At 36.2% G+C, this 16,141-nt stretch overlaps 1 protein-coding gene across 4 annotated transcripts in view; it reads right to left on the bottom strand.

Moving 5' to 3' along the window:
• The window catches only part of ACSL6 (acyl-CoA synthetase long chain family member 6), a 153,352-nt gene that overhangs the window by 18,401 nt on the left and 118,810 nt on the right, over nt 1-16,141 (bottom strand). For 2 of the 4 annotated variants that reach the window (XM_074213289.1, XM_074213291.1), the window contains exons 10-14: nt 10,769-10,842; nt 7,894-7,971; nt 3,959-4,093; nt 2,402-2,536; nt 779-874 (exon numbers count right to left, since the gene is read on the bottom strand). In XM_074213289.1, the coding sequence (XP_074069390.1) occupies nt 779-874; nt 2,402-2,536; nt 3,959-4,093; nt 7,894-7,971; nt 10,769-10,842 (518 nt within the window). Of the gene's footprint in view, nt 1-778; nt 875-2,401; nt 2,537-3,958; nt 4,094-7,758; nt 7,837-7,893; nt 7,972-10,768; nt 10,843-16,141 lie in introns of all 4 variants that reach the window. The other 2 variants (XM_074213292.1, XM_074213290.1) reach the window with 2 other exon arrangements.

The raw sequence follows: 16,141 nt of genomic DNA, 5'->3' as shown, positions 1-16,141 counted from the left end.
TCTGGTATAGGTAACATTGTACAAACTAGAATAGGCATATAACTGGTGCACCTATAGTACCAGATGATAAGCTCATATCCATTCTTTTCCCTCCATTCACATGGCTGCTTCTTCCTCAATCCCTAACACACCTGCATTGAGGCTGATATTTCTTGCAATAGTCTTCCATTCTCATTCTTTTTTAGTAATATTCCTAAAGCACCTTTATGATCATATCATGACTCCCTTGCTCCCAAGGCCCTCTATTATCTACAGGATAAAATAAAAACTTGTTTGATTCTTAAATTCTTTACCATCTGCCACCAGTCTACCTTTTGAGACTTATTGTATATTACCCTCCTAAGTGCCTTCCCTATTTTCAACCCAATACTACTGTTTATCGTTTTCAGTTCACAGTATCCTTCTATCATACCATGCTCAGCTATGTCTTCAGTGCTTGGAATGTACTCCTGTACCCTCTGCATATTGTAAAATTCTAGTTCTTCAAAGTTCAACTCAGAGATTAATTGCAATAGGATGCCAAACCTGATCATCTCAATTACTAGTACCCTCATCCCAGGAATTACTTTATATACATACATAGAAATAAATATACATATATACACACACATAAACATATATCACCCTCTAGCTTAGGGCATATTCCTTCTGGAGGAACGAGAAGCTGCTATGTGGCCATTGGGTCCACATGATTCCTTACTATTTTACTTATGGTAATATGTAACTGCTCTAAGACATGACTCAATGGGAAACTAAGCTGCATACTGTGGTACTGTACCTGACATCCCAAGGCTGCACGAAGAAAGCCCAGGACTGTGGGAGATGCAGGAGCTGCCCCAGTGACAATCATCCTAACACATCCTCCGAGACTAGCCTATGGAACCAAGGAGAGGAAATAATGAGTTAATGAAAATCCTGACATGTGCCTAAGACACCCCTCATTATATCTTGAGACATGCCTAAATAGTTTGGAGCCCAAACTGTCACTAAGAACAAAACCTAAGGAAATATTCAGAAGCAGAAAACTCAGAATCACAACCACTGAATGTTAGAGGTGAGAAGAACTTTATCTCTCAGTTGTCCAATCCCATCACTTTATAGATGGGGAAAATGAGGCTTGAATAAAAGGAATATCTTGTTCAATGTTATACAACAAGGTGGTAGAAAGCCATAGATTTAGAACTTAGCCTGGAAATCTGGTAGCCAGTTAAAGAGAACCCTAAAATCATCTAGTGGGTACATGGAATACTAGGAAGTAGATTCATTCAACTCTTAAGTTGAAGAAAAGTTAAATGCAGTGGAACAGACTACTTAATATTTTCAAATCTTGCATATTCTGCTACAATTTGAAATGAATTATGTATTAATTTATTAATTATTAATTTATTAATCTATGTACCCTTTTGTAGATTTTGTTCTCTCCTTGATGCTAATGTCCTTAAAATGCACCTAGTTGTCATTACATCATTTCTCAGCACCAAAAGAGCTGAGTTATAAGAATTTACTTCAAATTTATGAAATGCTAAGGGCCTTGCTCTTTATATTTAGTTTTCAGATCAATATATTGCTTCCTTTTGCAATTCATCTCAGTAGCTAAAGAATACTTGGAACTCTTCAACTTTATAAGTGGAGTCAAAAGCACTTTAAAGAGTGATCAACTTTCATAGCTAATAATGGAGCAGCAAATGAATGCATAGTCATGTCATTTTTCAAAAATACTAATTAACCATAGCTCCCTGGAGGAGGTTAGGATGAGCAGAGGTAAAGAGTGCTTTGGCCAAAGTACAGGACAGGAAAATAAAGTAATAATTCTTAGAACTATAGACTCTGAAAACTGAAAGGGACTTCAAAAACTATCTAGTCAGTCCATCCTGCTCATTTTAGAGGGAGATACTGTGGTCCAGAGAGAGGAAAGGAATACCTCATTGACAAAAGAAATCGATGACAGTGAGTGTCAGAACACAAGCCTCCTAATTTCCAGGCCAGTGTTCTTTCTGCTCCCTTTTAATTTAGTATTACTCCATGAAAATGACATTAGCCTTAGTGTTCAACTTTTTTTCCTCCCTTGTCTAGTAGGGAGAACATGAAATACTTTGTTACCTTCTAGACCCCAGGTAATTTCAATGAAGAAAATTTAAATTTTTTGAGCTTGCTGGAGAATTACTAATTTCTGTTCCCTTAAGATCCACCCCTCTCCTTCCTGTACTTAAGTCTCTACCAATGACCCTCATTTTATCCCCCTCAGTTACAATATGCCAATGCTAAAATTATATTTGGAGATCTGAGAAAAACACTTGGGGTTCTTTGAAAAGGTAAGCATTTAGAATTGTTTTAATTTCCCTAAAGAATCAACTATTTGATACTTGGTATCATTGAACAACTACATTATACAACTCCTTACCTGTATCTTATTAAAGAAAAGCTCATCCCATATACTATCATTTCTAATAATCCCACTCCGGACTTCAGCCTTCTTACGCTTTGCAGCAAATTCTAGGAGCCACCGTTTCAATGGAGTATTTGCTTGGCTGAAGATCTGAGACAAACAAAATGGAAAAAAGCTTTCAATGCTTACAAAATTACACGCTTAGTCACTTTTTCATGATGGAAAGTCATATGTAAGCCCAGAATCCAACTCTACTTCCATCTTTGATGGCTTAGGATGGAGACTCTTTGTGGACCTCAACTAAGGATTAGTAAAAACCAATAATGAAAAACTAAGATGTCTCTCTTAGTGTACCTTTAGTATGCTTTAGTATGACTTCCTACCTATCTGCTATTATGGAAGGAGCATATTAGAAAATCTAGGAGTGGAGAGGAAGAAAGGGGGAAAGAGAAAAGAGAGGAGAATCATAGAACTTTATAGTTAAAAAGAACCTTTTCAAGGTCACGTGGTCCATCTGCTCTCTGACATAATGTTGAAGACTTTATTACAGGGTGCTTATTACTGATTACTGCTATTCACTTCATGTTTAACTATTTAGAGATACTCTGTCACAGTCATGTTAAGTTTGGAAAGCACAATTCATTGTATTATGCAAATATTTAGTAAATGTTTGTGAAACAAAGGTATAATCATTGAAGAGGGCCAGAAGTAGAGAGGGAAAAAGAATCTTTGAACTAGTCCTTACTAATTTTAAGTAATTGGATGAGTATATTTAAAATTCATCTCCTTTCAGCCCCTAAGAATTCCAAAGTTCTCAGAAGCATCCTTTGGATCATAATAATGATTGAGGCTCATTAGAACTTCCTCCTAATATTATTCTCAGAAAGAAAATCATATGGCTAAGCTCATGGCTCTAAATGAGTGCTAGAATGAGGTGGAGGGGGGGGCGGCTAGGTGGCGCAGTGGATAGAGCACCGGCCCTGGAGTCAGAAAGAAAGACCTGAGTTAAAATGTGACCTCAGACACTTAATAATTACCTAGCTATGTGGCCTTGGTCAAGCCACTTAACTCCATTGCCTTGTAAAAAAAAAAAGCTAAAAAAAAGAAAGAATGAGGCAGAGGGTCCAACTCAGAACAGGAAGAATGGGTCCTCTTTGACTCCAATTTATATTTCCAGGTTGATTACCCCACCTCAGGCATCCTCTGTTCCAATTAAATAGGCCTGTGTACTATTTCTTGTATACAATATTCCATTGTCTGTCTTAGTGCCTTTGTTAGGCTGCTTCCCTTTCTCGCCTCTGCCTATTAGAATCTATCTCCTTTTAAGGCTCATCTCCAGGGCTGCCTCCCCTACCTCCACCTGAGACTTATTCAGATTTCCTCAGCTATTGTTTCTATATGTAAAACTCCTTTATATTTATTTCATACTTTTGGGCAAATTATGTTACTTTCAGTGGAATGTAAGATCCTTGAGGGCAAGGACTATTTGTTTTTGTCTTTGCAGCCTGGCATACAGTAGGTATATAATAAATGCTTGCTAAATTGAACTCTATGTTAACCAAACCAACTCACCTTGTCATACATTCTGTTTAGTAGTCTGGGGACCACTGGAAAGATGGTGGGTTGTAGAGCTTTCATGTCATCTGACAGAAGGCGGATGTCTCCTTGGAAGAATCCAACTCTCCCCCCATGGCAGTATACTACTGACTGTTCAATAAAATGGTACAGAAGAGAGAAAGAGAGAGAGATACTAAGTAAAAGGCTATGTTCACCTTCGACTAAAGAGCTATTTAAAGCCAACAGAGGGTAGAGTGACAATTGACTTTGATAGCTCAGGTACACGTTGTCATTTCAGGGCAGCTCTGGGACCTCAGGGATTCACCCTATCCCAAAATTATGCTGCTGAAAATCACATCATCCTTTGTGTGAATCATAAAGTGGGAATAAAGATAGCAACTTTGGAAGTCCCAGTCTAACCCCAAATGCCTAACCAGCTATTTCTTCACTGAAGCCTATTTCAGTGAATGCCCCAGTAAACTTGTGCCATAAGAAGAATGTGGATAACTTTTCTAAAGGTGTGCATCATTCAGGTCTGTGCATCATCTTTTGTTTCCATAAACATCTATATGCAGTGCACATTTAGAACACTTTTCAGATGATATTTAATCAGGAAGATGGCACCATTGTGTGCCAATCTAGTCTCCTTGGATGATAATTATAAGCCAATATTCTCAAACTGAAGGAAAAATATCTTACAAAGACAGATACAACAAAGAAAATTCTCTATGGTAGAATAGGATTTAGAATGATGAGGTCTCAGAGGTCATCGAATACAAATTGCCAATTTCATAGCTCTGGAAATGAAATCCAGGATGGAAGATGGTATAAGGAAAGGGCTTTTCTAGCAGCAGCACCACAGTCTTTGACATTCCATTTGGCATTAATATTCTAGAATGGGAGACTATTGATTTAAGTGCATATTCAAGTGAAAAGTCCATATATGTGAAGCCTCAAGTATGAAGGGGTCATCTGTTTAGAGTGCTTGTAGAATATCTTCTCCTACAGGGCCTGGCTTATTCTTCCCAGGGATTCCTCAGGAACCTTTGGAAATTACACTAACTCTTCCAGACCACACTAAGTAGTCATTAGTTAGTATAACAAAACTCTTTCTTCTTCCAGTGGCTAGGGCCCCCTTCCCCAACAAACCCTAGGTGTTACTTCTAGGGTTGCTTATAAACTAGAATGATGTCAAACATAAGTATTTCAAGTTTTTTTCACTTGTAAAGTAATGACACGGTCTACAGTAGATAGTCAAAAGACCAGTATTCTAGAGGTCCAATATTCAAAAATGTTGTTTTTCTCTGACTAGATTATGGCATCATCGCTTGCGACCTCAGACTGTAACTTGATGGTTAAAAAGAGGGCAGTGACTGTGGATCACTGAGATATTCTGGAAGCTTTCAAAGGGAAGCCTGACTCAGGGCAGATAAGAAGACTTTTCTTTAGCACCTTTAAATTGAATGGTATGGGCGTTAACTTTTGTTTCTAGCTCTGTATCGATCAACTTTTATTTATTAAAGAAAATAATGAAGAAAGTAAAAGAGCTATTATCTAATTACACATGGCCTAGCAATGAGGGAACATTTCTGGGGGAAGAGGTGTGTGTATGTGTGTGTGTGTGTGTGTGTGTGTATGTATACATATATATATATATATATATATATATGTATATATGTATATATACATATATATATATATATATTCAGCTGTTTCATTTGGGCCTATATTTCCAAATGATCCCATAATTTTTCAAAATTTGTATTTCTTATATCTTAGTGAGAGTCAAATGAAGAGATATCTGGGGTTGAAGTATGTCATCATATGTTTCTAGGAGTAGCACATTTATTCCTTAGGCATACTCCATGAAAAAACTGTCTATTTTTGCTACCTCTACTTCTTCTTCCCTCATTAATTTCTGAACCCTTTGCAATCTAGCTTCCAACCACATCACAAAACTATAAGTGCTTTCTCCAATGTTAATAATGATCACAGTTATTAACTGCAAAATCTACTGTTCTTTTTTCAGACCTCATCTTTCTCAACCTATCTCTTGGATTAGATATCTACCCTTGGATACTTTCTCCTTACTTGTTATTTTTGAAAAGTATTTTCTCATGGTTGGCATCCTTCCTATTTGATTGCTCATTCACAGTATTAACGATATACTTGCATACTTGCTTACTTAACCATAACCAATTTTTTAACTGTGGGTATTTCCCAAGGGTTCTGCCTTAGGTCCTCTTCTCTTCACCCTCTATACTCTCTTGATAACTTCATCAGCTCCTATGCTTTAACTATGATCTCTATGCAGGAGAAATGTAGATCCATATATGCCCTGAACTTTGACTAATTCCATTACCAATTGCTTCTTGGACTTTCTAACTGGGCATCCTGGAGACATCTTAAACTCAACATGGACAAAACTGAACTCATTATATTTTTTCCCCAAAACCTTCTCTTCTTCCAAACTTCCCTATTTCTGCAGGAGGCAACATATCCCCAGGTTTCTAAACTTGACATCCTAGACTCCTCATCTCATCCCACATTGGACATTATTGTTTCTTCCTTCATATCTCTCACATATGATATCTTCTATATACTTATATAGCCACTACTTTAGGTTCAGGTCCTAATCACTTCTTACCTAGATTATTGAGACAATCTCCTAGTTGATTTCCCTGCTTCAAGACTCTTTCCACTTCAATCTAGCATATATACTTCCAAAACAATTTTCCTTAAGTACAGATATAAACATAGGATTCTCCTACTTAAAACTCTGGTAGCTTTCTAAATGCCTCTAGGATAAAATGTCAACATTTCTGTTTAGTTTTAAAGCCCTACACAACTCGGTTCCAACCTATCTTTCCAGCCTCATTGGAAAGTCATTACTCCTCCTCCTGAACTCTGCAGTCCAGTCAAACTGACCTCTTCCTCATAGAACACTCCATCACCCATCTCTGTGACTTTTTACCAGCTGTCCTTCATGCTTGGACTACACTTCTCTCTTTACCATCACTTCATAATATTTCTTCTCTTATTTAAGATGCATTTCAAGCACCATTTTCTTTATGAAATTTTTCCTCATCCCCTCAACTGCTAGTGTCTTCCCTCCCAAATTCATATTTAACAACCTTATTTATATATGTGTGTGTACACATATATAGTATGTTTTTATTTACTTTACATTTATGCTATATGTATTTTATATGTTCTTATTTTTTCTCCATTAGAATTTAAACTCCTAGTGAATAAGGATTTTGTTATTCTTTGTACTTATATCACTAGTGTTTGACACATAGTAGGCACTTTGTAATAAATACTTATTGGTCATTTCCTTGATTTTTATTTAAGATTTTCCCTTGCTTTTGTTACGTGATAAGTTATGAAGCTTCTGTCAGAAACAGAGGTGCAAAACTACCCTGGGATTTCTGTATGAAATGTGACAACTATTCTAGATCATGCCAAATAGGATTTCCATTGAAGCAGCCATTACTATTGGAATGGTGCAGAGGGAGAGGATTCTCCCCTCCCACCAAAATCCTTCCTATCTAAGAAGGTAATGTACTAGTTTGTTCAACCGATGAGATCTGGTCCCAGTCTCTATGATAAAGGTAGCTATTATTTTAGCTATCTAACGCCCAATAGAGCTTTGACACACACACAGATGATTAGTCCAATGTCTAAACACTGAAGGATACCCCCATGACACTTTCTGAGTATGGTACATTTTTAGTTCTATGTCACACTGCCAGTGGTTTCAGTAGGGTTATTCATTCTTGTCACAGAAGACTTCTCTGATGCTTGGACCTTACCTGTACCATTCTCTCAAACATGTGTGCTAAAGGCAAATAGGAAATGTGTACATCCTCACAAGTGGGTGACCACTGACTCTGTAAGAAAACAAAAGGAGCCCAAACCAGGCCCAGTCAATCAGACAGGTGTCTTACCTGTATAACTCTTTCAAACATGTGAGCCAGAGGCAGGAAGGAGATGAGCACATCGTCCTGTCTCGGAAAGATCACTTTCTGCAGGTGAAGGGCATGGGAGACAGAAAGGAAAGAAACACTGACAGGAAGACAACAAGAAAGTCATAAAACAATAAAGAGAAAAAATGGTACTAGAGGAGCAAACAGTAAAGATTAGAGGGAAAGGAAAAGAAGAGAAGAAAGAGTTGGAGCAAGAGAAAGGGAAGCAAGTGTGAAAAGGGGAAGAAAGGAGGTCTAGGTTAAAGAGAAAAGAAAAAGAAAGGAGAAAAACTGAGAAAAGGGGGGAAAGAATTCTTAAGGCAGAAAAGACAAAGCACAGAAAGAGAGGAAGAGGAGAGAGAAGATAGGATGAATGTGACAGAAAGAAACAAGAAATGAGAGAAAGAGTGGATGGATAAAGGGTTAGAAGAGCAGAAAAGAGTAAGGAAGACTGAAGAAGAAAGGGAGAAATAGAAGACATAGGAAGGAGTAGAGGAAGAAAGACACAGAGAAAGAAAAAGAAAGAAACAGAAAGAGCAGTATAGGAAGCGAACTGTTAGGTCACAATGTCAATGACTTCAGGTTATTGGGAGCAGCAAAGAGCAAAATGAAGCACATATAAACCAGTGGAGCAGAGTCCCCATCGAAAAAAGCACTATTTTTATGAAGAAATCTGCAAATTACACCATGCATGGGAGCACAAGGCAAAAATTTAGTGTTTTTTTAAGCATGGATCAATGCAGATTTGATGCTTGAAATCTTCCCCACCCTATTCATAAATAATTTAGACAAAAAAGATGCAAAATTCTTTTTCTATCTTCAGTTTCCCTTTTTTCCCTTTGAGCACTTTCTTATTTCTGCCCTGGGGGAACAAGTGATAGAAGAAATTGCTGGGGGAACAGATCCAAGATCTCCTTGACCTTCATAATGATCATAGGTGGAATTGCCAAAAATGTACACACAGATAGACTACAAGGGACAAGATGTCCCTTGACTACAGTGCCAGCCAAATCCTCAGGACCACTCACTTACTGTCTGAGGACAATAATATTTAGTCTCAAAGTCTTTTTCCCAGGTTTAGGAGCTGTTGCAACACCCTTGTCACAGTCACAGTTTGGGAGTGTGTAGAGAAAAGAAGAGAAGTCATTGGGTTGTCTTCCACAATTTGGGTTTCAGGGAATATCTCTTTCTTATGGAAATGGATGAAAATACAAACACACAAAATGAAAACCTTCACAGAAACTTTATAGAGTTAATCTAACCTCCTATGAGATGAAATTAGAGAGAAGTGGCCAACTTATATTTAATTACACTGTATTGAAAGATAAAGTTTTTCCATTTTGAAACACAGACTTATTTACCTTAATGTGACACTATGTGTGGGAAGTTTTGAGCCTATGTTGTAATTCAAGATATTTACACAAAATAAATATTCATGCCACAGAGGTCAGGTTTTTATGAAAATAAAAATATGTGCATTTATTTTAAAAAGTCATTTGTTAAAGTTCAAGGACTATTCCCTTTAATTTAGAAAAAAACCATATCTTATTGTCTGATGTTGTTAACTCTTAGACTTCTTGTCTCTTCCTTAAAGATATGATTTTTCTCTCTCATCACACTCAATTTGGATCAATGTACAGCATGGAAACAAAGTAAAGACTAACAGATTGCTTTCCTTGGCTGGGGTGGGGGGAGGGAAGTAAGATTGGGGGGGAAATTGTAAAACTCACTATCTAATAAAAAAAAAATTATAAAATAAAAAAAGTCATTTGTTAGAAAAACATATACCTTTCATGTACTCCATGATACTGTATCTCAGGGAACCTACTACTCCTATTTCTAAACTGAGTACAGTTGAGTTGTGGAAGGCATAGTTTGTCCATAACTGCCTTCAAAAGCTGTCATTTCAGACTCTTAGTTCTCTCCTTTTTCTATGTCATCCTTTTCTGTTCTGATATTTTGGCTAAATTTGAATGGAGCTCTAAAATGGAGCTTAGAATTGATACAGTTGTTAAACATTTAACAAACATATGCCATTTGTAAAATTTAACATTTTGGGACTCAGGGCAGGTCCCTAAGAAAAGAGGTATGTTTTGAGTTAGAGGCTATTCCCATACTGAGGAACTCCCACATGTACATTGTGTTGGATTAGCTGTAGAAAATGCTTAGCTTGGGTTAGTGATCCAGAGCTCACTTATAGTTCTCTACTTGTCTCTTTTTGCCAAAGTCCTTTTCCATAAACTTTGAACTGTTATTAGGCACAAATATTTAGAGTAACTTTGCATAGACAAAAAGGTTCATAATCCCTTTCTCTATTGGATAAAATTTATTGTATCTTGTACATATGGAATAAAATAGTTTTTAAAATCTACTTCTTTAGGACTAAAAATTTTACTAGTTTAATTTAGGATTTACCTTAAAAACTTCATCACAAAGTAATAGTACTTAAAAAGTAATAGTACTTAAAAAGAGTGGTCAAAATAGAATTTTGAAATTGTTATTAAAATGCAAGTGTGACAATGGACTGCATACTTTATGAAATGCATATATATTCACAGTTACAAATTTGATTTGTACATAGTAACATTAAGTAATCTATGTGAAACAGGTAAGAAATGATTTTTTTGGTTTTGTAGAATAACTCCTGAGATCATTGGGTGCTCCCTATTAAAGCAGAGTAAGTCACCATATTTAGACTTTTACAATTCCACTGATGGCCAGGGTGGTTTTCCTTAAATAAGGACTAAAGCACCAGGCTCACATATGATATTCAGGATTGCAAAGTGAAAAGGAACCTGAAAAGTCAAGATGTCCTGGATGGGCTCTCTGACCACATTATTGATACTGCCATATTCACCTCTGTGACTTTCAGAAAGCCTGAAAAATCAGCAACCACATTCCCATGGGTGAGCATCGCACCTTTCGGGTTCCCTGAGAAGGAAAAGAAAAGGCCATGTTAATGGGAAAATCATAGGGCTCCTTCCTGAGAGCCTCCACACTCTGTAGAACTATCATATTTTTAGCAAATTATGGAACAACAAGCTTCAGTTCCCTTCTGTCAAATAGCTGGGCAACTTGCTTCACATGCTTAGGAGCAAGAGGCAAGTCTAGACCAAGCTTATCCACCTACCATTGAGTTAAAGATCTAAGATCAAAGGATTTTCTAGGAACTGGGAATTATATAAATTGAGTGTTGTCTGTACCCTGTGATGGGGGTGGATGAAATGGTTGCTAACAGGCATGGTTCTGTAAAAGAGAAGCCTGCCTGAACCTGGGAAATGGATTCTGTAAGTTAACCAAAGTGCCTTTCTGAGCTATGCAGGATGTTACAATTTTAGTATGCCTAATGCTCCTAATGCTGTTCTTTCTAAAGAATGATATTATGTGAAGAGCACTGCTCTTGAAACCAAAAGATCTGATAATCTAGAAAGTGCTACATAGGTCATCTGCCATTATTTTTATTGCCAATATCATAAGGAGGCATCAGTAGAAACACCTCTGCTCCACACATCAAGTACAACATGTTACCTGGAGATGCTTAAAATAGTGCTGTCATCTTAGAGCATTTAGTCATATGTGGACAGCACTGTGTTAAATCACATCCAAACACTGCAGTCACGATCCAGTGGCATCTACCCAGAACACTGTGAACCACGGGAAATAGAATGTGGTATTTCTTGACCAATCAGAGCAATATTTTTTTTTACTCCTCCCCACTACAAAAATCAGAGATTTCAATACTCAGAGGCTCAAAACATTGACATCTGGAAAAACTTTAAGGATACTGGGGTCATTTGTATGATACGCAGAATGACTGCTCCCTAAGTTGCAAAGACATTATTTTAAAATGGTCACATAGGAAGTGTATATGGTCAAAAAAAAAAAAAAAACCAAACAAAAACAAGCTGGGTTCATCAAGGAGTTTGAGATTCAGATGGTCTGTTCAGTGGCTTCACTAGTAATTTCACTAAGAGAAAAGACTCTAGCACATTGGATAGATCCCTGTGGAAGATTTATTTGAAGAGGGAAAGGTAAACATGGACAGAATGGCACAGAATTAGTCATCTGTGATCTATATAGCACAGTAGGCAGTACTAATATTGTTCAGTGCATCACTGGATACACTCATTAATATGAATAGCAATATTCATATCAATATGGATTCAAGAAGGTACTGAATTGTTGAGTGTTCCCTAAGCCTCATCTGTGTTCTTACCTGTAAAGTCAGGATAATAATGCTTATGCTACCTACCTGGCTAAGTGTTCTGAAGAAAGGTCCCTGTAAACCTTAAAGCACCATAGAAACAAGAATAATATTATTAATCCTCTACTTCAGGTCCCATTCTGATATCTCACTGCAGCATAGGAAACAAAAGCTACCTCTCTGAAGAGCACAAGTTTTGACTGGTGCAACTCCAAAATGAAAAGTGTCTGAGTAGGGGTTGTATTCTGAGTCATTTGTATACTTCATTTTGTTTTTGTTTTGATGCAAGGCAATGGGGTTAAATGACTTGCACAAAGTTACACAGTATCAAGTATCTGAGTCTGGATTTGAACTCAGGTCCTCCTGATTCCAGGTCCTGTGCTCTATCTACTGTTTTACCCAGCTTCCCTCATTTATATACCTTGCCTGGTTTAGCTAGCTTCTGCCTTTTATACTTAGTTCAATCCTCCACCCTCAAAGAGAATAAGCCTAATTTTCGTTCATAGTTATTCTTCAGGAATAGTGGAAATTTGAAAAACCAAGAGACATATGGAAAGCATGTGCTTTCCACCTAACAAATGAAAAGCACTGAAAGCCCCAGCATGTTACTTAGGAAGTTCTAGACATGTGAGTTCCTATTCTGGACTATTATGCTGAGTCCCACTTCTGGACTCCCCCAATCTTCCCCAAGCGAATGTTGAAGGGGCAGGAGACAAGGAAGTCAAAGAAGACAAGTACTCCCTCAAGATCCCCAAGTGCTCCTTTTATTCACCAGAATACAAGTGCTTAAATATCCATCCAGTCTCTAATCCACTCCCACTCCCATGGCATTTAGTAAGATAAGACTGGTGTTCAAGGATACCAGGTGAAGATAATTCATAATACTCCCATACACAATGGTTCCCAACATAGACAGAAGGACAAAAGAGTTACAGACTCATTGACCTGAGTCATCTTCATATACCATGTTATATGTTAACCTTTTAACCACCACAATTAATAGTCATTGGTTATAGTATTACCTCTGAATTTAAGGGACAGGTTTCAACTACATATGTATGGTATATAGAACTTTAAGTGGTTAAGTGAATTGTGGTACATGAATATAATACAATATTACTGCATTGAAAGAAATAATGAAGGTGATGAATACAAAGAATCATGAATAGACTGATATGAATTGATGAAAAGTAAACAGAGCCATGACAACTATATATATATATATATATATATATATATATATATATATATATAATCCAAAGTGAATATTGCAAAATAATAAATCACAAGCATGGCTTGAAAGAAGAGACAGAGACACTACTAGCTCATCCCTTTGCAGAGGTAGGTGTTCCATAAGTGTTTCACATTGCACATATTTTCAGACTTTTTTGATGTATTGATTAATTATGCTGATTTTTCTTCTTTTTTCTTAAAAGTGGTATGTTTTATGGGATAACACTCTGGGAGGAGATGGGGAAAGAATGGAAATTTACTAAAAAAAACTTTTGAATTCTTTAATGTGTGCTCAAGTCACACACATATGTTATTCAAACTAGAATAGTAAATGTCTGATGACATGGTACATTACAATTTTCAACATCACAATATTTTATGAATGGCTTCCATTATGAAAAAACCCTTTTTAAGAAGGAATTTCATATGTCATCTGCTTCAATTCTGTGTCAAGGAGAGATAAAATTATGCTCTTCACAAACAACTTTTCTCAAATTGAGCTAAATAAGACATTTTTTTTCCCAAAAATTTGCTTACAAAAGTCTTTGACTGAAAATTTCCTCAGCTGAAAGGATGACCAGTTGTTTTCTGTATGTTACTTTTCATTCATCACTATTGGAGCTGAATATTCTGGAAATTTTCAAAGAACTCATCCAAAATTCTAGGATGGAACATGGGCTTCTGTGAAAAGGCAGGAGGTAGGGGTGTGGAGTCTCATGGAACACTGACTTAAAATCCTGCTGGTTCCCTGACAAGAGAATCTCAAGGCAGGGGGGACTGTATAGAAGTTTCTTAGTCATGTCTTGAAGTTCTGAGTCATCCTGCTAATTCCACAACAAAATATGATTGTTGCATCTGTTCAATTAAGATTAATTCAGCATGTGTTTTCTTCCATAGTGTCACTTCTCTACATTTCTTTAAGTGGATAAGCAGACTCTCCACCAATTTATCTTTAGGGAGAGAAGAATATATATATATATATAATATATATATATATATATATATTATATATATATATATGAATAAAGTACCTTAGGACTTTAAAATCCTCAGAATCTATATGAAAATGAGGTTCTATATCTTCTTTATGTGATCTTCAATATCTTCTTATATTTTCAAATTCAATATCGGTCAACCATGTGAAGAGATTAGATAAGAATTCTTTCTTTTAAGGAATGACTCAGGGAGGGGTATAATGGGAAGAGATGAAGATTTTTTTAAAAAGATTTTTAGATGATATACAAATGAAAGATATAAATGAAAATGTATTTTTAAAAAATCATATTAATAATTTCAGAGAGAATTGTACTGCTTGTCATCCACCTATAATGCTTAAACAGGAATTCATCAAGTTGTCTTCAGTAGACATAACCATTCTTCTTAATGAACATTCTGTATTTTTTTCAGCACCTGCAAATGACTCCTACATTTTATTCAGTATTCATATTAGGCCTCTCTACCACTCTGCAGAAATGGAGCAGCTGAAATATATGTGTCATTTCCTTTTCTGGAACATGACCCAGTCTTCAGGATTTAGCTAGAACAAAGTCACACAGAACTCTGCATTCCCACGAAGCCTCACAAAGTAGGAAGTATCTACTCATTTCTGGTGTGAGTTTTCTTTCATCTTTACCTGTCATTAGCTTCCCCCTGTAAACCACAAAACCCAGCAAATTTTTATCTTAAATGTTTGTTATTTACAAAGGGGTAAAATAGAAATTGTCCAAAACTTTTTGAAAACCTTCTGAATTCACCCAAACTAAATTGACTTTAAAAATATTTTAATATAATTAATATAATATGATATGATATAATATAGTATAAATACCTCCAGAAACATTAATTTTATCAGTTATGCATAATTTCCTTCAGGTTGTGATTGATCATTTTTATATCAAAAGTGGAATCTCTACTTTGTACAGGCTTGATTTTGTGGCAGAAACCAAATTATTTGTGGCTAAAGCCTGTAGGGGATGAGTTCTCTATTCATCTAATCCTATTCTGTGAAGAATATTATGTTTATGACAGACCAGTGGTGCTTTGGGTCTAGATATGTATATGCATGGATATGAATATGTGGATACATACTGTTACAATTATCTGGGTGATTTAAGCAAAAATCTATGCAGCTAAGACTCCAATGACTTTAGCTAAAAGTGCATTTAATTCTCTCTGATATTTGTAATAACAATAGTTAACATTTAGATGGCATTGTACCAAGTGCTTTACTATGATTATTTTATTTGATCTTCACAACAAATCTGGGAAGGTGGGTGTTATTATTATCCCCATTTAACAAATGAGGAAACTGAGGCAAACAGAAGTTAAAATGACTTGCCTTGTGTCACAAAGCTAAGCAATGTCTGAGGCCGAAATTGAATTTAGGTCTTTCTGACTCCAGGTTCAGTGCTCTATCCTCTATATCACACCTAGCTGCCCCATGTTAAACACTAAAGATGATATTAAGGCTCCTTTCTCTTCATTTTCACTCAAATAGGCCATTATTGACCATAGGAGATACTACCATAAAGGCTGTTTGGTTTTGACACATGCAGCTAAAGGTTACTGAAATTGGAATCAGAGGACTTAGATTTACATTCTTCTATTTATTAATTAAGCTCTTCTGTTTATTATCTTGGCCTTTTATTTCCTTATCAGTGAACTGAGGATGTTCAACTGGATGACCTCTAAGATTCTTTCCTATGCTAAAGCTGTATAATACATTTTACTAAGCCTTTTAAATTTGCCTTTGTTCTTCAAATTTAATTCAATAAGTGTTTCCTGAATAGAATT

Source organism: Macrotis lagotis, chromosome 1 (genome assembly GCF_037893015.1).
Source record: "Macrotis lagotis isolate mMagLag1 chromosome 1, bilby.v1.9.chrom.fasta, whole genome shotgun sequence".
Classification (NCBI taxonomy): Eukaryota; Metazoa; Chordata; class Mammalia; order Peramelemorphia; family Peramelidae; genus Macrotis; species Macrotis lagotis.
The sequence above is the reverse complement of the archived record's forward strand: the minus strand, read 5'-3'. Positions and strand labels throughout refer to the sequence as shown.